Source organism: Echeneis naucrates, chromosome 6, assembly GCF_900963305.1.
Source record: "Echeneis naucrates chromosome 6, fEcheNa1.1, whole genome shotgun sequence".
In the NCBI taxonomy this organism is placed as follows: domain Eukaryota; kingdom Metazoa; phylum Chordata; class Actinopteri; order Carangiformes; family Echeneidae; genus Echeneis; species Echeneis naucrates.
The window spans coordinates 13476687-13496623 of record NC_042516.1 but is presented as its reverse complement, the minus strand read 5'-3'; the positions used below and the strand labels follow the sequence as shown (position 1 = coordinate 13496623).

Here is a 19937-nt window from a genome sequence, read left to right as displayed (position 1 = left end):
CTTTATGCATGTAAACAAATGGAGGACACATGAGCAAAAGGGAGTTTAGTAAAAGGAGACATTTCTGGAGAAAGTTACTGTTCATAATCCCACCACAAAGTTTCTAATTTTGGTTCAGACTTTGACCTCAGCACCATTTCCTGTCAGATTTTCCATTGGTAGCTGTGCCTGATAAGGTGCTGTGTGTGTGCGTGTGTGTGCGTAGACAATAAGACTAACAGACAGCACCGACAGTTCAAGAATGCCACAGCATGAACATATTAAGCTGTAGGTTTGTAGGTTTGATCCCAGTTCACGAGTTTGGTTCTTGATAAGTTCCCCACCTCATAGAAAACAAAAAGACATAAAATATGACTTCAAAGTGAGCTTCTAAAACACAACTATGGCCTTCCCCATCACCATAGACTGACCCAGTTGAATGGCTATGGGAGTTTTTGGTGAGTTCATCCCTTCAAGTTCAGAGACGTGGAGAATCAGTACCATAAGCACTGACGCAGACCCAACACATACTGAGGCCTTTAGCAGAACAGAGCTGAACCCAAAGATGAAGGTCAGGAAAAAAATATGCAGGAAAGTCCAGAGCGAGAGTCCATAATCACTAGGCCGAAAGCGTTAACTCGGGGGGATAAAACAACAAACTGGCACGAGTGGGAGAGGATGACACCGGCTCATATCTGTCAGCAGAGGCAGGTGGAAGGTTATCAGTCTGATGTGAAGCGGATGTGTGAAAGTGAAGGAGAGCAGGAGCCCAAAGGAGCCCCATCCAGCCCTGACGGATGACCGACAACACCGGACAACCAAGAAACAAGCCACAGAAAGAGGAAAAGATCCGGTCCTGACACAGTGTTGCTTTTCACTTTCATTTGTCACTGCGACAGAATTGTATCCTTATTTTGCACATTTAGGCCAATAACTTGCATTACTGCCCTTTCATCCCGCAGCACTGGCTGCCACCCTGAGCCGAGAGCAGTGAGCGTTACAACCCGAAGAGCGACATTTGTATGAATCGGTCGATGTCGAGAAACAGGCTGCAGATGAGTCACTGTTTCACAGAACAGCTATTTACCCAGAACCTGTCACTGCAGTGCTGACGGTCCGCAGGATAACGCCAACTCAGATGGACGTGACTTCATTGTGTAAAACATGGGTCTATACACGTGCACTGCTCTGCCTGGATCCTGTTTAAAGCAGCCTGAAAGGTGTCGTATCCAACATGCACCATCTGACTGATCTGAACACATGGACACACACACACACAGACTCGCTCCCTGGCCAGCTCTAAATGTTACCTTGGCAACACATTTTCATGCTTTTTGCCACTTTTCCAGCAAATCTGAGTCGGGGATCTGAGTGTGATGTTCAGTGTCACACTGTGACAAAAAATTTCTGACCAGTCCCAGAGTAGTCACATTGCTGCCAATGAAATTCACACACACATGCACACACAAGGTACAACTTCACTTATCCAAGTTCAGCTTTACTGTCCAACCTGACTCATCATCTATCAGCTCAGTTGTGTTGCTGTTATCGGAGTGTGTGTCTTTTGTGTCAAAGCTGACTCACATGTGGCAAATAGCTCATTGTGGAGTTTCGTGATGACAAAAAGACAAAAGGAGCTTGTTTTTTGTCCCCCAAATCAATTACGTCACTTTATTTTTTATCCAACAACACAAAATACATCCAAGTATCAAAACACAATACTTTATCACTCAAGTATTTATTTACACTGAGTAGTAACATTAGTAGTAACAGTAGTAACATAATAAATAATGTGAAAGGATCTACTTAATGATCATCATACAAAAACGGATCCCAGTTATCAATAGCTTCCATGTGGTTGTGTTCGCACTTCCACATGGTCTGACCGTCAACGGTTATGACAGGGAGGAGAGCAAAAGGATGGGCAAAATTCGGAAAGAAGAAAAGGTTGATATTCATGTCTTTGTTCAAAACCCAGAACTGAACAAACATCGGCAGCCATCAGTTCACCTCAAACCTCCAACAGCTCTGCTACACGACAGGAAACATTACTGCATTAGCTGATTGTCTGGTCCGTTTGAAAGGAAGGCGAACTGAGCAGCGTCCACTCGGAGTAGTTTTGACTGCAGTATACAAAAGATGGTGGTAGAAATGTGTTGTGCGCCATGTTGGCTGTGACCTGGTGTGAATGTGAACACAGTAAGTTCTGGGGTTGAATCAGCCAACTCTGCTCTTCTGGCTGTTCATCTGCTCATCACTGTGGCGTAGAGTTGAATGTAATCTAATGTACGGCTCCTACAGCACAGATAGATCGTGGCAGGACTTTGACTTCAGCCAGAACGCCACACTGGGGTTGTTTTTTGCGACCACCTTGTCAAGGAAACGTTTGGCCTTCATAGGGAGGCTCTCGCGACGCCTGTTACTATTTGTGTACTTGCGACGTTTGTTGGCCTCCTTGGAGTCTCGGCGCAGACGTAGCTGTCGCACTATGCCATGGAAGGCCTCCCAGACGTTATGCTCCATGGCAGCAGAGGTCTCGATAAACTTGCAGTCAAACACAGCAGCACAGGCGCGGCCCTCTGAGGACGAAAGTCAAAGATCAGCGCTTGCATATAGAAGAAAAGTCAGAATGGCTGATGTTCATCACACCCAAACACAAAGGGATTATTTGTCCTCACCGCTGACTGACACCTCTCTGCGTCGCACCAGATCACACTTATTCCCCACCAGGATGATTGGTGTGTGTTGAGCAGGACGGAAACGGCGGAGGGTTATACGGAGCTCCGAGGCCCGCAAGAACGAGGCCCGATCAGTTATAGAGTACAGCAACAGGAAGGCATCACCTGTCTGCATGTAGCACTCCTGAGGCCATTCACTGTCATACTGAAACACAAACACACACACAGAGCTAGAGAAAGATGTGCAGGGTGGTATGTGTGCTGGGGTTCAGAGCAGTCCCCCCCTCTGGTCCCATTAAGGCAAGGCAACCTGTGCTTAGTCTCACCTCTGCGTCCCAGGTGTCCAGCAGAGTGACAGAGGCGGGCTCTCCGTCCACTTCAATCATGTTTTCACACATTTCATCTGAAAATGCAACAAACAACATCACCTCGCTGTCGGCAGCAACGTGTTGGCCATAATCACACTTCTCACCACTCATTATCAGATCAGGTTTAACAATGATAATGATCTGAGACACTTTCTCTAGTGTTTGTAAAACAAACATTAAAGAGCTCTCTGTCGATGTTTGATCACAGTGAAGATCTTTTCTCACCTCCACACAGCTCGCAGTCATCGCTGTCCATGCTGTCTGCTGCCCCGGCGAAGATGCTGGCGAAAGCCGTCTTCCCGACCCCGCTGGCCCCCAGCAGCACCACCCGGTACGGGCTGCCGGGTTCCGCCGCCTCCCCGGCAGAGTCGGCGGAGATGACCGAGTCTGAGGAGGACCAGCTCCCGCGGCTGCCGTCCGACTCCCCGGCGGAGCTGCTGCAGGACTTGGAGCGGGAGATGCAGGCGGGGACCCGGGCCAGCAGGCGGTCCGGGAGCAGGTGGCTGCCCGGGTCGCAGATGCTCCAGCGGTGGAGCTCGGTCTGCAGCCGGAGGCTGTGCCGCCGCACGCTGGACAGCATGGTGCCGGCACAGAGTGATCCAAACGTTCAGCAAGGGGGGCACACCAAAATAAAACGCACACAAACAAATACCAAGTCCGCCTTCACACCTTCTTGTGGCTGCTGATGACCATGATGGAGGATTTCAGTTTCTCTGAGAGGATCAACAAGTTGAGGAGAGTCTGAGCGTCCCCATCAGTGCGTTACAGAAATCACCGCACCGGGTGTCAGTTCTGACCGGTGGATGGACATTGTTCCAGGGACATGTCCGGCCCGTGTCTCCCTGAGGTGACATGTCCAGCTGAGTGTCTCTGCTGCTCTGATGGAGTTCCCCTGCTGTTTATATAAAGAGGGGAGCGGTGGGGGTGGGGGGTCACCAGTGGGGCAGGGATGTTTATCAGGGTCTGCTGGTCGTTACTGATGTCATTCATGTGCACGCAGACAGGGAATGGGCCAATATTTACACCAAAAGCTTATTAAATAGTCCACCGGGAATAAACTGATTATACAGAGAATATAGGAAGTAGACCAATGTATATGCTCTTTGGAAACATTTGATCACAAACTCTGGATGAGACCACTGGTGTCACAGCTTAAATTTGATGAGTTTCAAATGTTTGGGGAAAAAGTGACATTTAGACTTAAATGATGATTAATCCAGTAAAAACTACTTAGACTATCTAACATATTTAATTGGCAATAGAAATTAGAAATTTAAGTTATGTATTAACTAGCTTTAAGTTTTAAGTAGGTTTCCGAATTAGTTTTTTTTTTTTTTTTAATTATTATTAAAAATGTATGCTCAGCATTTTGAATGTATATCACTTAGTTGTGCTGCCTGCTTGTTGTTTTTACTATAATCAGTGGAAGAAAATGTTGAGTGTGGCGGACAAATACAAATACAATTCTGGCAAGCAATATGAGTATCATCTACAAATGATTTAATCCAATTAAAAACAGACCAATTAGATTACAGGAAAACATAAAATTTGCCAAATCCAATCTACTGAAACTACTAAAATTCATAAGAGGTATTATTTAGGGAGGATCGTTTTGATTTACATGACTTAAATTACACACTTGAACACTTTTTACTTTTGGAACCGAAAGAGTCAACGAATAGTTAAAACCATTTCAAAATGATTCAAGCAACATCTTCCAGGAGCAAATAGTCACACGGGTAGGTAAGAGATAGTCAATGAAACATTATCAGATCGCAGCCTAAAGGAAAAGATAGAGGTGTCACTGGTAACAACCACTGAGACATCCTGGGAATAGTGAGATCCATCTTACTGCCCTTTCCTGTGATGTTCCTGTGAAACATGGCGTCCTATCAGGAGTTACTGAATGAAAGCTGGTGAAGAGGATTAACCTCTAAGTCTGAGATCTACTATCAACAGCACCAGCATTTTGTTAATGGGCTGGAAGCCACCAGTTGATATTTTGTGAATAACCCATCTGACAATGTACACAAATGCCCAGGACGACCCTGCATCATTTCACGTACTCACTTGATTTATAAACATCTGATGTCATTTGCCAGAGCACTTTATGTGAGTGAGAGAAAGAGCGACTGACATGAGAGCGTTATTACAGTAATTGAGGGATTATTACTGTATTTTTAGATTGTGTTTTTCAGGACTTATATACTGAGTTGTAGCCTCATCTGGGGGACCTGCTGCTGTGTATTACAGCCCTGATCTGATCTGCCTGACAGATGATTGGGCGACATTAAATCCTCGTTAAGTGCTGGAGCGGGACCAGGGTCAGGAGGAAAAGGGATGGTTGGATGGATGGGGGAGGGACGTTCGTGTTGTCATGTGGGTTAGGGTACAGAGCGACCTGCAAACATCATGCTATTATGAAGACCACAGAAAGGATCAATGTATGCTCTGCATCAATACAGCTTTACACACACTGAACAACAGGGGAAAAAAAAATTTAAATCTCTCCAAGAATTATTAAAGTTGGGAAGAAAGATGGCGACAGAGGCTGTTATCAAAGCAAAAGTGTTATAACATCACAGCAGCAAAGAGTACTGGAGACCAAGGTCAAGGAGGCTCAATATGAACACGAGGTTTTTCAGGTATTTTTGCCACTGTTACATTGCACTTGCATAACATTTTATGGAAACCAAAATCTTTCTCCTTCAGTAGTTGTCGCACATTTCAGGCCACAGATTGCACTTATCGATGACTCCAGTTATGCTGAATACCAGGCCAGTCTTTCCACTGCACCATCATCCCCTCGCCTGGCACTGTGTCAACTGCATCAGCGCTAACATCCCCTAACTTTGTTTTCTACAGTGCACAAGACATGAAAATGCAAATGTACCATCTCTGTACTTGTTAAATTGGGAACCGCAGATGATTATTTCATCATTATCTCATTATGAATCATTTTTCTGCAATTATGTGATGATTATCTGATGGTTTGGGTGAGAGTATCTGCAGATACCAGATATTTCCACATTAGTTTTACTTACCAACAAACTATAAAAAAACCCAGCTGTAAATCTCATAGAGTTTACTATGATGCCAGAAAAAATACATAAAAGCAAATCCACAGAGTTGTGTAGCTGGAATCATCAAATGTGTCCCCAAATGAGGAGAAATTAGAGAAAACAAAACAAAAGGAGCATAATTGAATCTAAACATTGTAAACATAAAACTTCAAAATAAAATAGGGGTATGAGGCTTTACAGTAAATTCAGTCAAGATTTTGCATGTCCTCTAACTCTAAACCTCTGAACTATAATCCCCTGTGCTGTTCAGGATATCTGAACTCTCTGTCCCTGATAAACAGCTGGATTAGTCTGCTGACTAAGTGTGTACGGTCTAGTTCAATCAACCTTGGAGGCCACATCCCAAGGCCCTAAAGTCCAAAAACAGCAGATCTGCTCAGGGCCTGTGGGGCTTGAGCATCAGTGATTCGGACTGATGCTGAACAGAAAGTGAAAACTGTGATCTCAGTGAAGGTGAATATCAGATCTTCCAGAGAGGCCCTGGGTACACCGGGAATAAGCCATCAATCTGTTCAACTCAGCCTCTACTGTATCTCTTTCTCCACTTTCAGCAGTGGAAAGTCATACATTCAATCCATCCAGATCTTTGCCACAACGAACGGCTTAAAAGAGGGATTGGCAGTGCGGCCAGAAGCAGCTGCTAAGAGCTTTGCACGGACAGACAAATTCTGCCTCATGCAGCCAAAAGCACGTGGCCTCTGAGACTGTTAGAGAAGTGATTTGGATCAATATCCTGCTTGGACGAGTGACAATTGTCTGTCAGACACGTGTCCCATACCACCACCAAATTGTGCAGACACAGAATGAGATCGCACTGAAACAACAACCCGGATCATATGTTTCCAGAGCCAGGCCATGGTGGTAGCTGTAGAAAGTTGCTTGGTGACAGTTGCTATGCCACCAGTGGTTTCAGCCTTCAGTCAGTGACTTCTTATTGTGGTTAAGATGGGTTTTCAGTGGTGCTGTGCTCTGGAGGGGAACTGACTTGAGCTTTTCGTCATTGACTTTGGTCCAGACTGAAATAACTCAACACTTCAGTGGATTATCATGAGATTTTTCTATATGTCCAGATTAGAGGCGAGGTGGCCGCTCGCGTGCGTTCATGTCACCCAACACAAAGACCGGTTGATTATTAGTGTTGCACTGAAGCGTTCAATTACCGTTTCTGCAGCTTTCTTATTATGTGGCCTCGAAACGCAGACAAGTATTACAGTGATTCGTCCAAACTCCAAAGGGAACCAAAACTGTCTGAAAGATACCAAAAGCAGCTCATAACTGTGCCTGACAACAACCTCACTGAGCCACAAAAAACACAAAAAAACAAAAAACAAAAGCAAAGCCAGGACATCTTTAATATGCTACATATTAGCTTGTCTGTGCCACTGCCTGATATAATTCTTTGCTGGAAGAAGAGGGTGTTTCAGATAAAGGCTGTTGAGCAACAGCTTTAGTCACTATTGCCAAACCAAAAGAAAAGAAACTGCCAGACCTTTCATCCTGTCATGATAGACAGGACTGGAAACAAGGACTCACTATCACAGTGCATTATTATGAGCCAGAGCTGGGCACAGCTTGCTGGTTATCGTGTTAGCTCCACAAAAGGTTGGAGACTTTGAAGTTTGACCTAGAACCAAAATCAAGAGTTTAAACTTATATTGTATTTAAGTAACTACCCACTTTGTCACCAGCCGTTGGTTTGTGAAGCGCCTAGAATTAAGTTTAACACTTCACTTCACAGTCATGTTTTTTTTTTTTTTTTGAGAGAGGGGGGGGGGGGGGGTTAACCAGAAGAAACCATATTTGGAGAAGGTGGAATTGAGGAGTCGCTCCATCCCAAGGGTCATTAGATAAAAATGTAGATATAGGGCTTTACTTCTCAGCGCTGGTGTCTACTTTCATTTTCATACATTTTTGTACTATCTCCAGTACACAGGAGAATGACTTCAGAGTTTAACATCCTAGAGACCCAGTTATTACACAAAAAGTTGCCTAACAATAGCACAATAACTAATAATAACCCTTTTTATGTAAAGATGCTGTATTGACACTCAAATCAAATGTGGGCAGACCCAAATCATGTGGATTCAGGACATGCACATACACACATATATCAACAAGCAGCTCCATAATTCCCCTCACAGCAGCTATTGGTTCAGAGCATGAACAGACCAGGGTTATCCAAAATAACAGACTGAACAGACTGCAGTATGACTCACAACTAAGCCGATTTACTACATTCTTATGTGAAAAGTCATTAGACAATAAACTATAACCATAAAGCACAAAAGGCAGATAAAACACTCTTGCCCTGTTTGCCTTCATTCTGACAGCCATAAACTAGTTATTTTAAATGATTGGCTGTATACATGATTTATCCATTTCACCCATCCATTGTATCATGGAAACGTCCCTCAGAACATCAGTCCTGGCATGTAAAATATCATCCTCTTCTCATCTACAGTATGTGGACATAAAAAAGAACTGACACTTCTTATTTCTACAGCAAGAATTCTTAAATGTAGGAAATATTCAACCCTTTAAAATCCTGTTGATTAAACTCAATCCTTTCAGACGCTGTTTATTTAAAGACATTTTACAGTACATTTGACATTAAATTTAGATTAAATAAAGAAAATACAAAGACAGGCTACAGAACCCTAACCCTAACCAAACAAAATAATTTAAAAATGTTGGACACTGGATTGCTGTTGCACTGTTGAGTATTTAGCTGTATATTGTGTCCAGGCTGCAGACAAAGCCCAGAGAGGCTGAGGATAAACATATTGAAAAAATATATGTCAGTGTAATCCAGTGTGTGTTTACTGGGCCATATGAGAGACGGTGTTTTGGAAGGCAAAGGTGATGTGGTTTCTTGCATGATTGAGGTAGGGATCTGAGAATGTGCCTGTGTCACCAGCAAAATGTCTCCACTTCATCAGCTCAGACATGCTGAGATGCTTCTGAGCACTCCCCCCTTTACGGTCACCTTGACGACCCAGCTGGCATGACCTGTCAGAGACCTGGTCATCCTCCTCTATGACAGCTGAGAATGAGGATAAAAGTTAGTTAATGAGTCTCAGTGAAGTGAAATGCTGGCGTTAATGTGTGTGTCATGTACGAGCCTACCCTGGACTGAGCCATCCATGCTACAGCTGCAGTTCAGCAGGTCATGAGTCAGGGATGGGGTATATGTCAGACTGAAAAGATCCCGCAGCTCATTGGTGGAGAAGCTGGTGTATTCTGCCCCTTTGCCCAAGTCCACCACAGTTCCAGAAAGCCCCTGTTTGGACACCTGTCTCTGAAATATACGCTCCTCGATGGTGCCTAAAAGAAAGAAGCACACCAAAATGTAACACTACATTTCAATTTTACTGTATGAAGAATTTTCAGGATCAGTGTAAATGTGTTCCAACCTGCAGTGAGTAGACGATAGATGTGCACAGTCTTCTTCTGTCCATCTCTCCAGACTCGGGCCATGGCCTAGACAAAATAGAGTGCAATGTTGCAAGGAGAATGACACACAAGTGCACAGTGCCACCTGGTGGATAGGGATACACATCAGTGTGTTACTGTTTGGTGGTGTTTTCTGGGCTATAGTGAAAAGTAACCCATTAACTTTGTCTTTGAGTTTGTGTGATGGCATCAAAAGGACACACCTAAGAAATAAAATTCTAGTAATCAACAGCCAGTAATTCAGTATTTTACTGCGCTTCATGTTTGCATGTTCATTAGTACAAAAGTGCTATGGGCACGATTAGCTGACACTACTTGGGTGGGGTAGGTGTATGTTTATTTTCACTTACTTCTAAATGAGGAACTTCTAAGACATGTAGTACAACTACATGGCTGTTTTTTAACAGCGTACATATCTGTCAATACAAATCCCTTGTCAATCTACAATTACAAAATTGTGAAGTAATTTCAGTTTGATTTTGTCAAATGGCAGTTTGACAAACTTAACAAAACAGATTAGGTGTTAAAGCACCACCAACATTGAGATAGAATCGCCAAAGCTAAGGACTTTAAATTGTGTTGGCATAACTGTGTGTGTCTCTGTCTCACCTGAATGTCATTGGCGGGGTTCCAGTCAATATCATAGAGCACAAGGTGGGAAGCACCAATCAGATTGAGCCCCACCCCTCCAGCTTTAGAGCTCAGTAGAAACACAAAATTCTGAGAATAGGTGCTGTTAAAGGTGTCAACCAGTCGCTGTCTCTGGCTGGTGGGTGTGTGTCCGTCTAGTCGGCAGAAGGTGTAGCTCATGTGTACACAAAAATCTTGGAGTAAATCAAGCGTCTGGGTGTAATTGGACACCACAACCACCCTGTACAGACACATGCACACTGCCAAATCTGCATATGCAAAGTATATTCAAACAAAACTACAATCTACACTTACTTAAATTAAAATATTTCTGTATTACACACACCTGTCTGAAGGGCTGATCTGTTTGATGGCCATCAGCAGGTCTGACAGAACTTGGAGTTTTCCAGAATCGGTAGACTGTAATCCTTCTGACGAGTAGGATTCTGGGAAAAGATCTACCAGACCATCATATATTGAACATTCTTCTGATCCATGATCTGCTCTCTCCTGAGAATAAGAAAATATACTCACACTTAGGTAAGCAAAATCTTCAGCCATCAGGAAAATTACATTTTCTACAGATATTACTGCTCAAAATAATCGAATTAATGAATCTAAGAAATAACTCCAACACAAGGCAATCAACTATAACAGTTGTGTTGCCAGGGTAAAGTAACTCCCTTATGGCCTTATAAAACAAAAAAAAACAACCTTCACAGTGGAGTGCAGCAGACCCGGGTGGTTACAGAGCTTTTTCAGTGCAGTGATGCAGGCGAGGTGTGTGTGAGTTTGCGTGAAGCCCTGAAGACAGGCTCTGAAGACTTGGTGAGAGAGGAGCTGCCTGTAAAGCTCTAGCTGCAACGGGGACGGTTCACAGAACAAGGTCCAGTCAAGGCGAGGAGGAAGATATCGGTTGATGATTTCCTGTGTCCGCCTCAGGATGAACATGCCAGTCAGGCGGGAGAGCTCAGCTGCTCGCTCTTCTCCCAGAACTCTCTCCTCCTATTGGCAGAGAAAGGTATAAGCTCTCACTACACAACGGATGCAGCACACAGAAAGAAAGAGAGGAAGCATTACCTCTGTGCAGGATGGCTGCCTGGAGCGTAGAATTGGCTCCTCGTACACTTTCCTATAAGCAGTTGATGACCCAAGAATCCCTGGGTTAACAAACTCAATAATAGCATAGAACTCCTGCAGGTCATTCTGTACTGGAGTGCCTTCAAAACACAAAGATAAATTGTTATAAAACCTTCACAGTGTCCACATCTCCTTGACTCACAGTAAGTCCATACCTGTAAGTATGACCCTGCGATCACAGCTGATGCTGCTGAGAGCAGAGGATGTTTTGATGCTGCTGTTTTTTAATCTGTGACCCTCATCGCAAATTACAAGACCAAAGCCCACTTTTTGTACCTGTAACAATAAGGAAAAAAAATATAAAATAACCTTTCAAATGGTGCAATTTGAAACAACCATGCTTGAAAGCAAATTAACAAACCTGCTCCAGGCAACGCAGTAGCATCTCATAGCTGATTACTAAAACGCTGTGCAGAGGAGATGCCACAAACTGCTCTATCCTGTGATCCTAAAGGTAAAATCAACAATTATAATTAATATTACTATTATTATCATCACTTCTCAGTTGTTACAGTATAATCTTAAATATTAAGCTCAATTGGGCTAGTAGTCTTCAATGTCCTATATAACTTTTGATAATCTGATCTATGGGAAATTTCCCTCATTCTGCAATTTTGCCCCATTGAGTTTCATCGCAAAAAAGAAAGAAAGAAAGAAAGAAAAAAATAAATAAATCAGAACCTTCCCCCCTTCATCACCTGATCCACGGTGTACACAGAGATCCTCTCCCGGCCCAACCACTTGTTAAATTCAGCACCCCAGTTTTGCACTAGGCTGCCTGGTGTGACCACAAGAACACGCTTTGCAACTGGTTTCCCACCATATGGGCCCTGCTTAAGTAATGTCCAGGACAGAGCCACGCTCTGGAGGGTCTTCCCCAGACCCATCTCATCAGCCAGGATAGCACCATGGCGCCCCACAGCCCTGAAGCACACACCAAACAGATCAGTATGATCAATAAAGAAGCTGTTTTGATCATTATTCCGGCTAAAACCGATTCACTGGATTTTCTTTGGCAATGTTTTCACCTCATTCCCATGACACACTCATAGAGGAAGAGCAGGCCCTCTCTCTGGTGGGGTCTCAGGTGGGTGGTCAGATATGGGTCAATCACAACATCAACAACAGGAAGCCCTGACTTGTTATTAGACCATTGGTGGCTGGGAGATGGACGGGGCATCACCAGTGCACCTGAAGATGCACACTAACATCAAGTTTCATAAAGCAAAAAATGGTGACAAGAATTTGGATAATGTTGCTGTAGAACTACTTTATCTTGCTTTATCTTGCTTTATCTTTATCAGATGTTGGGGTCTTTCAAATTACTGCAATAACAATAATAACAAACACTAGTGGAGTAACTTAAACTAAACATGTCATTTGAAGAAAAGGTCGTTGCATAGCAAACAATTTGAAGAGTATTACTGAATAACATACCTGGTGCTAAGGGATCATGGTGAGATCTACAGGTTGGTTCCTCCTGTGGTTTGGTCCCTGAATGCTCTGCTCTTCCTACCTGGGTTGGGGGGCAGAAAGGTTTTGATGCAAAACGACAAGGAGGCTGTGGAGCTGACTCGACATTAGGCTCCTTCTCTACTTGGATTTCTTGGAAACAACGTCCCCTGGCAAAGTCCTCCGCAGAAATGATACCAATCACCTCCACCTCCTTCCCACCAATCATCAGGGTCTGTCCCTCAGAAAGAGAAGCCAACTCTGACACCTTGTAGCCACTGCCTACACACAAAAATGTACAGATAAGCATGGAATTCACTGCATATATTGGGACTGTTACTTTCTCAGCATGCATGTGAATGTTGTTTATCTAGATGAAGGTTAAACTAAATGACAGATTATTTTCCATATCAACAAGTCCTATTAGACCACAGTCATAGATAACTGATACGCATGGAGAAAGATTGACAGCAGCAGTTTTACAGAATTTTCAACCATCACAGAACATTTTGTACACTGCTTAAACAGAAAGTTCTCACCCTTGCCAATGTCCTTCCCCTCCATGTCTTTAAGTGTGGCTGTGCGCCCTTTTGTCACAAGAACTGCATCTCCTTCCCAGCGCTTGTGTTTCTTCTTACTGGCTTTACACCACATCACACTGAAGTAATGTGCTCCATCCTGTCTGCAAGCAGAGTCTGAGCCGGTTGTTCCATTAACACACAGTGAGCCTGCAGGAGGTTGGGGAGTCTGAGGTGACTTGGGAGGCCACTGAGAAGAAGCATTCCTTCCTGTAAAAGAAACAATGACAAACACAGAATTCACTCAGACAAATCAAAAATCCATCAACAGATGTCACTGTTGCACTATACTGGAGCTCTGAATGCTCCTTTCTGAAATAAGGAAGAGGCATTTTTCACACACAAGACCAGTAGCATCATAACCTTTTTTTTTTTTTTTTTTATAGAAATAAGCAAAAATATGGACAAACTGTAAAAGAAACTGACAGCACTCGTACCAACATTACAATACAGACAATAATATATTCACATACTTTACATAACAGTAATATCACAAAACAAGTACCACACCTCCCTTCTTTTGTCCACTCAACTGGCCAACAATGCAACAAGCAAAAGACTTTGGTGCACTGAATTTGCCATTATTAGCATAATACATTAAGGCCTTTGATTCCTTTTAATGTCCTTGGGCCTGCTTTTTTTTCCATTGATCTTATGTGTTTCCCCGTCTTCCTCGACTTAGTAAATTAAAGTGCCTATGTTTATCGCATCTTATTTCAAAAGATACTGACATAAGTCAACATCCTTCAAGACAGAGAAATCCCCTTGATACGATCTGGAGAGACTCCGTACTCCTGTCTCTCAATATATCATCTTTTGCCATTAATTTCCTGGAAAATTCTGAAAATAAAGACAATTTACACCATTCTAACATTCTCGTAGCTACATACTGATGGCAGAAAATACACCAGCAATACACAAGTCAGTCACTACTACAAATACACACGTCCAAATTTTGAACTTAAACATCTATTTTACCTGTTTTGGCCCTTCACAGTGTTAGTAATCTGAACATTTACAAATTGTCTTACCTCTGCTGTCAATAAATGCAGGAATACTGATGAATATCTAACCTGGATACATGGTGACTAATGGCAACACAAGTTCGCATTATCCTGCAATATTAAAGAAGTTCTCAGAATCTGTAGGAGGCACTGTGTTTCCACAAGAAATTCAAATTCTGAAACAGCTCTCAACATGAAACTAATGAGTGCAATTGGTGCTCAGAGCCCCTGTCTCTCCAACACAAGCAACAAAATGTGTGTGTTCGTTATAGAGGAACTGGCAGTCCATGTCTCAGTCGGGCAGCTTTTAGTTTTTCCACTTTGATCTTAGCTCTTAGAAGTTCCTCCTCCAGTTCTTGCTTCCTCTTCAGGCCCTCCCTTTTCTCCTCCAGGTACAAGGCAACCTTCCTGTGATTAGCTAACACCAGCTCATGCTCCTCTTTGGCCAGGTGCAGGGGACGAAACCTTTCAGGTTCATGGTGGGGGTAGAGGTCATGGCGTAAGGGCAGTGGTGATGTGGAGAGTGGGATGTTAACAGAGGAAGTGGTGGGAGAAAGGGATGCTTCGTAATCGTGGATGCTGCCCAAGTCGTGGTCACCTTCACGCTCCTGGCCTCCATCCAGCCCAGGCCCCGTCTGTGTGGAGAGGACGGGGAGATCTGGCGGTGGTTTTACATCCTCTTCAGGGTCCAGCTGGACCACATCATGGGGGATACTTGGGACAGCTGCTGAGTAATCCTGGAGTCCAGCCAGAGAGGAGCTGCTGCCAGGATGTTCAACTGGAGAGTTGTGCTTGCTGTATATTAATCTACCAATGGAAAGGATATAAAGAAGTGAGGCTGGAGTACTTAAGCTTCAGCTGCTGACAGCTACATTTGTTAATATTAATGCATACTAAATAAATCATTCATAGGATTATCTTAACGATATATTATCGGCTATTTGTACAGTTCAAAATGTTATTCATGGTTCTAACATGAAATAGGCTCCTAACAGCACAAAAAAGAGCAAACTGACAGTTTAATCAACACCAAATGCTGAGTGATTTCAGTGCGTATGTGTATGAACCAAAGGAAACTACCATAGAAAATGATGCTGCTTTTTCTAATTGAGCCTGACAATATACAGTGTGTGTGAATTCTGACTAAGCAGGGAGCTTAACCCCGCCCCTCCCTTCCCTTCTCTAAGAGTTCATTCAGTGTGATGACTACATACTGTTTTGAAGGTAAGGATGTATAGCTGCGTTCATCCCTCAATTCTCACTTCTTTAGTTCTTTATGTAAATGTATGCCTGTGCTCAGAGACATATAGAACATTGTACCTGCGCAGCGCCTGGTCCTTTTCGTGGATGGGCACATGGTGAAACAGGTGAGGGATCATCTCCATAATTCTCCTGGTTGGTTCAGAGATGCTCGCTCTATACTCTGGCTGGGCGTGTCTGCGTTGCATCACTTCCTGCTTGGCAGATTCCTTCAGCCTCTTGTAAAGGGTCCTTAGGCCTTGAGCTGTGCGATGGGGCCTGTCCCCTCCCAAGGCGTTGTATTGCTCAGCCACAGTGTCCCAACACTTGTTTTTGTCCACGATGACAGCATGCTTGTTGGTGTGCTCCTCCAGGATGCGAATGTGAGGACGAACCAGCTTCAACAGGTCAAGCTTCTCAGAGAGGGTGAAGTTGGAGGAGCGAGCTTTGCCCACCATACTGGACAGAAACACGGAGCTGGATGCCATTTTACAGCATAGCGGATTTACACGGACCAACTAAGGCCTATGGCTGTCCCCCCTCGGTACTCTGGCTCTCCACTCTTCCCACCTGTCCTTTTCTAACCCTGCTGCTGGCTTCCCTTGGTCCACGGTGATAAAGCTACCACTGGTCTAACTCCCATGCGTGTCTCATTTGCCTTCTCTTCTTCTTCTTGTCTAAATCAAGCATAAGCTCTGTCTAATGTGTGCATGGACTCATACTCTACTTCTGGCTTCCCTCTCAGCTACGTTGCAAAACAAAAACAGGCTGTGCAGCACACAATAAGAATCAGGCTTAACTAGGCCAGCCTCGCTTAGGCCCCCGCCTACCGCGGAGGATTTTGGATGAATTCCTCCCAGCTTAGGCTGACGTAGCTAAGCCGCTTAAGCCCAGCCCGACCTACATACAGCTCGGTCTATGTAAACCCCAAACCAAGCGCAGAGGAGAGCGGCCACTGTGCCTCTACAGGCCGAGGCAGGGACCGGGGCTGCGGCTCTGCGCCCTGCACAGCTGGGAGAGGCACTTTCCACTCAGCCTGTCCCGGGTTATTAGAGGTCAGGGGTCCGTTTTACTGAAGTGAGTAGGGTTTGGAAATAGCGCCGGCTTAACTAACTGAGTGGGGGGAGGGGTTTGGGAACGCGCTCCGCATGCCCGTTTAAAAAAAAACCAAGGATGGTTAGAATTAAAGCTGAACTCTGCCTCACTAACACCGATTCGTGTGATTAAAGCACGTGTCACCGAGCTGAGAGGCAGCCGGGCGGGCTGGAGCCGGCAGACGGAGGCACTAGTTGCTCTCAGACGGAGGTGGCGGTGGCTCACTGAGCCCGATCACGGTCCTCCTCTGCCCGGCGCTGTGCCCCTCCTCTGCTTCACGTTGGACCTGCTGTCACTCAGCCTCGGCTCGGCCGGTTTAACGTCTATATTCAGTGTGTGCTGTGTCCCCGTTATTATTAGACACAGGGACGGAGCAGTCCAGAACCGACTGAGAGTCTGCTGGCAGCCCGGTCCACTGCTTTTGGTGTGTGAAGGAAAAATAAAATGGTGACAAGCCAGGAAACCGAGGGAGCATTCAACTGGAGCAAACGAGACTGAAAATACTCAATTATTACCGCACATTCCGATATGAAAGCTACACCCACATTGTGGTATTGTAACCGTGTAGTTAAAGCTGTAGTAATAAAAATAAGGCATCAAGAAGAAAGGGCTTCGTATGACCAACTGATTCTCATTAAAGCTTTTGATTAAATGTATTGTCATCAAATGTATTTAGAGAGAGGACATATCTGTTGTTATATGTTGTCACATAACAATAAGACGTTTTATGCTTCCTTAATTTCCAAGATATTACCTAATGGTATTATGAGTCAACGAACTCAGTACACTAATTTTTTTCTTGCATTTGGCTGCTACTGTCAGATAGAGCACAGATGAGTTATTATTAAAGCTGCCCTTATTTCTTTCTCTTTACCACACATGCGATAGTATCCATCAGAGTGATGACCCTTTATTTTTGTGCAGGAGAAAATAACAGGCAAAGCATGTGACACCGACAGATGTGCTACAACGTAAACTGGTATAAACACAACACTGGACCAACACCAATCCAAGATGGATATCGTTAAAATGATCCTTACACAATGGATCAGTTTCATTAGTAAAATAGTAAAAGGCAACTGACCAAACACTCATCTGACAAACATCATTTCATGTGAGCAAATATCATGTGCTCTCCTATTGCACAAGATTAAGACACTCCTCCAAGTACATAGGTTGGTCCAGTCGATAAACATCTTGGCAAAGTGATCATGTCAATCAGATATTTAAATTCATTCTATTATTTCATGCATTTGGACTTTTCACAGCAAATACTAGATAACCTTAGGAAAATTGAGTAATATTGGATAAGATGGTCAGTTTCTGTCCTGCTCTGATTAAGTGTCTATAACAGCAAACACACAGTATATCATACACTTGATGCTTACTTTATCTTTTAAACATACCTGTTCTAATTTTCTAGAGAACATTTATGTCTTTCCTGAACACTTTAATTTTTCATTGAAGGGAAATACCAGTTTGTGACAGATAAGATCAAAATGTACATTTATGTTGTTAGCACATAAGATCAGTTGGACTTTTCCAGCTTCTAGATGACATTTTGAGCTTCAGTGTGTCGATCAATATGCATACCCCTAATTCTCAAAACATTACTCTGTACAACCATGGCAATTATATTAGTATTACTGTATCCATGTTGAATATCTTACTTTACTTATTTTTTTCTTTTTTAGAGACGTATGCTTCATTTCTTTAGATTTTGAATCTCAGATTTTAATCAGAAAGCATCTTTCTATTCTCATTAATATTTTTTGTATCCAGGACTCAATAACAAGTCCTCATTGGGTCTGCTCTTGTTGGCACATTGTGTCATCCAATAAATATTCATGAACATAGAAAATATTTTTTCAACTGAAAATCTTTGTGTCTTACCAGCTGGTCTGGCGTCCTCAGCATAGTCAGTGTCAGGATATTCTGTCTCTGCTTCATTTTCCTTACTCTCTGTGGCACTGAGAACACGAGCCAGCACGCTAGACAAGGCTGGAGTAGCCTGTGTAGGTTTGGGCTGCACATCACACCCAGCTTTAGGTGGAACTGATCCTTCTAGACTTCTCTGGACCTACATGATGATGGAAGAGTAAAGAGAACTAATGAGCTGAAGAAATTTTAAATGACACTGGTTGATGCATGACAATAATTGAGAGATAAAGACAAATAATTCACCTTTTTTAATGCATTGACTAATTGAGGTTTAGGGGCCAGGGACTTGGATTCAGCCACTAAACATGACGTAGATGTTCCAGGTGGCACAAATCTGGGTTTTTTCACTGCATTTCCCAGGAGCTGGCTGGGAGCTGCTGAACGCCTCATTCTTCTACTGGCAGCCCACAATGATGAAGATCCTAAAGAAAAAGAGCAATGACTATCAATATGATAGTTAGTTAAAGCAAACAATTTCTCTGTTAACTCAGTGGTCCAGGGTTTGGGTTAAGACTGGGCCAAGTTAATTCGTTTAAATTAGCTTGGATGTGAGGCCATGTTCCTTCCCCCTATCCATCCTAATATTTAAAGGTAGTGTGGGGTATTACTTTAGGATTTTTCATGATTGATTACGTCTTCAACACCAGTTCATTCTCTGTCATTTATCAGACATTCGCCAAACACAATTTTTTAGTTGCGCCTTCAGAAATACAACTTGTAACGAACTAAGCCTCTATTTGGTGTCAGAATACGTAAGTAAATCAAAGAGACCATATGGGAGCTTTTTTGAGCACTTAAAATGTACATATGACAGCATGCAGACAACAACAACACGTAATACAGTATACAGTAACACACAGTATGTAAAGCTAAGTATGAATTGGCTGTTAAACTGATATTTATCAGATTTGTAGCGGAAGTCAAGACGCACGTTTCTCAAAGTAAAATCTGGATAAAGCGTATGTTTTAAATACGTTTCCGGTCAGGAAAGGCGTCTTGTTTCATCGTCTCTGGACGGAGAACAGAAAAGCTCTCAGCCCTGACCTGAAGCTCTGAGGCGACATTAATGTTTCACAGCGCTGCGGCAGGTTAGCAAGCGGGCTAACAGAGGCTAGCGGACACGGCCTAAACTCGGCTGTAATGTCATGTTAGACAACGTGTGATAAAGTCTCATACACACTCGGACAAACTAACAGTTTGAACAAAACACTTGGTCATATTTTCATACTTCGCTGCAACTAAAACCGTCCGGCCTTTCGCTTTCCTCCGACTCTTCACCGTTTCTCCCGCTGAACCG

The 19937-nt window shown here is 43.5% G+C and overlaps 3 protein-coding genes across 4 annotated transcripts; all 3 read right to left on the bottom strand.

Moving 5' to 3' along the window:
• Positions 1 to 2274: 2274 nt before the first annotated feature.
• Positions 2275 to 3605, bottom strand: gem (GTP binding protein overexpressed in skeletal muscle). Its single transcript, XM_029505115.1, has 4 exons — positions 3251 to 3605; positions 2984 to 3060; positions 2658 to 2862; positions 2275 to 2558 (listed from the first exon to the last, which is right to left on the bottom strand). The coding sequence occupies exons 1-4, from the start codon at positions 3603 to 3605 to the stop codon at positions 2275 to 2277; spliced, it is 921 nt and encodes a 306-aa protein (XP_029360975.1).
• Positions 3606 to 8670: 5065 nt separating this feature from the next.
• Positions 8671 to 19924, bottom strand: rad54b (RAD54 homolog B). Of its 2 annotated transcripts, XM_029504281.1 has the most exons (16): positions 19869 to 19924; positions 18884 to 19062; positions 18593 to 18779; positions 13323 to 13571; positions 12769 to 13065; positions 12360 to 12522; positions 12030 to 12255; positions 11693 to 11779; positions 11487 to 11607; positions 11272 to 11411; positions 10906 to 11196; positions 10538 to 10701; positions 10171 to 10432; positions 9522 to 9588; positions 9235 to 9432; positions 8671 to 9151 (listed from the first exon to the last, which is right to left on the bottom strand). In XM_029504281.1, exons 2-16 carry the CDS (start codon positions 19028 to 19030, stop codon positions 8928 to 8930), a joined length of 2823 nt encoding a protein of 940 aa, XP_029360141.1. In that variant the 5' UTR covers positions 19031 to 19062; positions 19869 to 19924; the 3' UTR covers positions 8671 to 8927. The 2 variants fall into 2 exon arrangements, with proteins under 2 accessions (XP_029360141.1, XP_029360142.1); XM_029504282.1 differs by lacking the exons at positions 18593 to 18779; positions 18884 to 19062; positions 19869 to 19924 and adding an exon at positions 14393 to 14506.
• Positions 14624 to 16324, bottom strand: LOC115044926 (fibrinogen silencer-binding protein). The gene is made up of 2 exons (XM_029504284.1): positions 15686 to 16324; positions 14624 to 15172 (listed from the first exon to the last, which is right to left on the bottom strand). The coding sequence occupies exons 1-2, from the start codon at positions 16090 to 16092 to the stop codon at positions 14632 to 14634; spliced, it is 948 nt and encodes a 315-aa protein (XP_029360144.1). The 5' UTR covers positions 16093 to 16324; the 3' UTR covers positions 14624 to 14631.
• Positions 19925 to 19937: the final 13 nt, after the last annotated feature.

Excerpts from the sequence above, each read along its gene's own strand:
- LOC115044926 (XM_029504284.1), bottom strand. The coding sequence starts at position 16,092 with ATGGCATCCAGCTCCGTGTTTCTGTCCAGTATGGTGGGCAAAGCTCGC. Across the intron at positions 15,173-15,685 it reads AAGGACCAGGCGCTGCGCAG|ATTAATATACAGCAAGCACA; the intron begins GTACAATGTTCT and ends TTCCATTGGTAG.
- gem (XM_029505115.1), bottom strand. The coding sequence starts at position 3,605 with ATGCTGTCCAGCGTGCGGCGGCACAGCCTCCGGCTGCAGACCGAGCTC. Across the intron at positions 3,061-3,250 it reads TGACTGCGAGCTGTGTGGAG|ATGAAATGTGTGAAAACATG; the intron begins GTGAGAAAAGAT and ends TTGCATTTTCAG. Across the intron at positions 2,863-2,983 it reads TGGACACCTGGGACGCAGAG|TATGACAGTGAATGGCCTCA; the intron begins GTGAGACTAAGC and ends TTTGTGTTTCAG.
- rad54b (XM_029504281.1), bottom strand. The coding sequence starts at position 19,030 with ATGAGGCGTTCAGCAGCTCCCAGCCAGCTCCTGGGAAATGCAGTGAAA. Across the intron at positions 18,780-18,883 it reads TAGTCAATGCATTAAAAAAG|GTCCAGAGAAGTCTAGAAGG; the intron begins GTGAATTATTTG and ends ATCATCATGTAG. Across the intron at positions 9,433-9,521 it reads CTATCGTCTACTCACTGCAG|GCACCATCGAGGAGCGTATA; the intron begins GTTGGAACACAT and ends TCTTTCTTTTAG.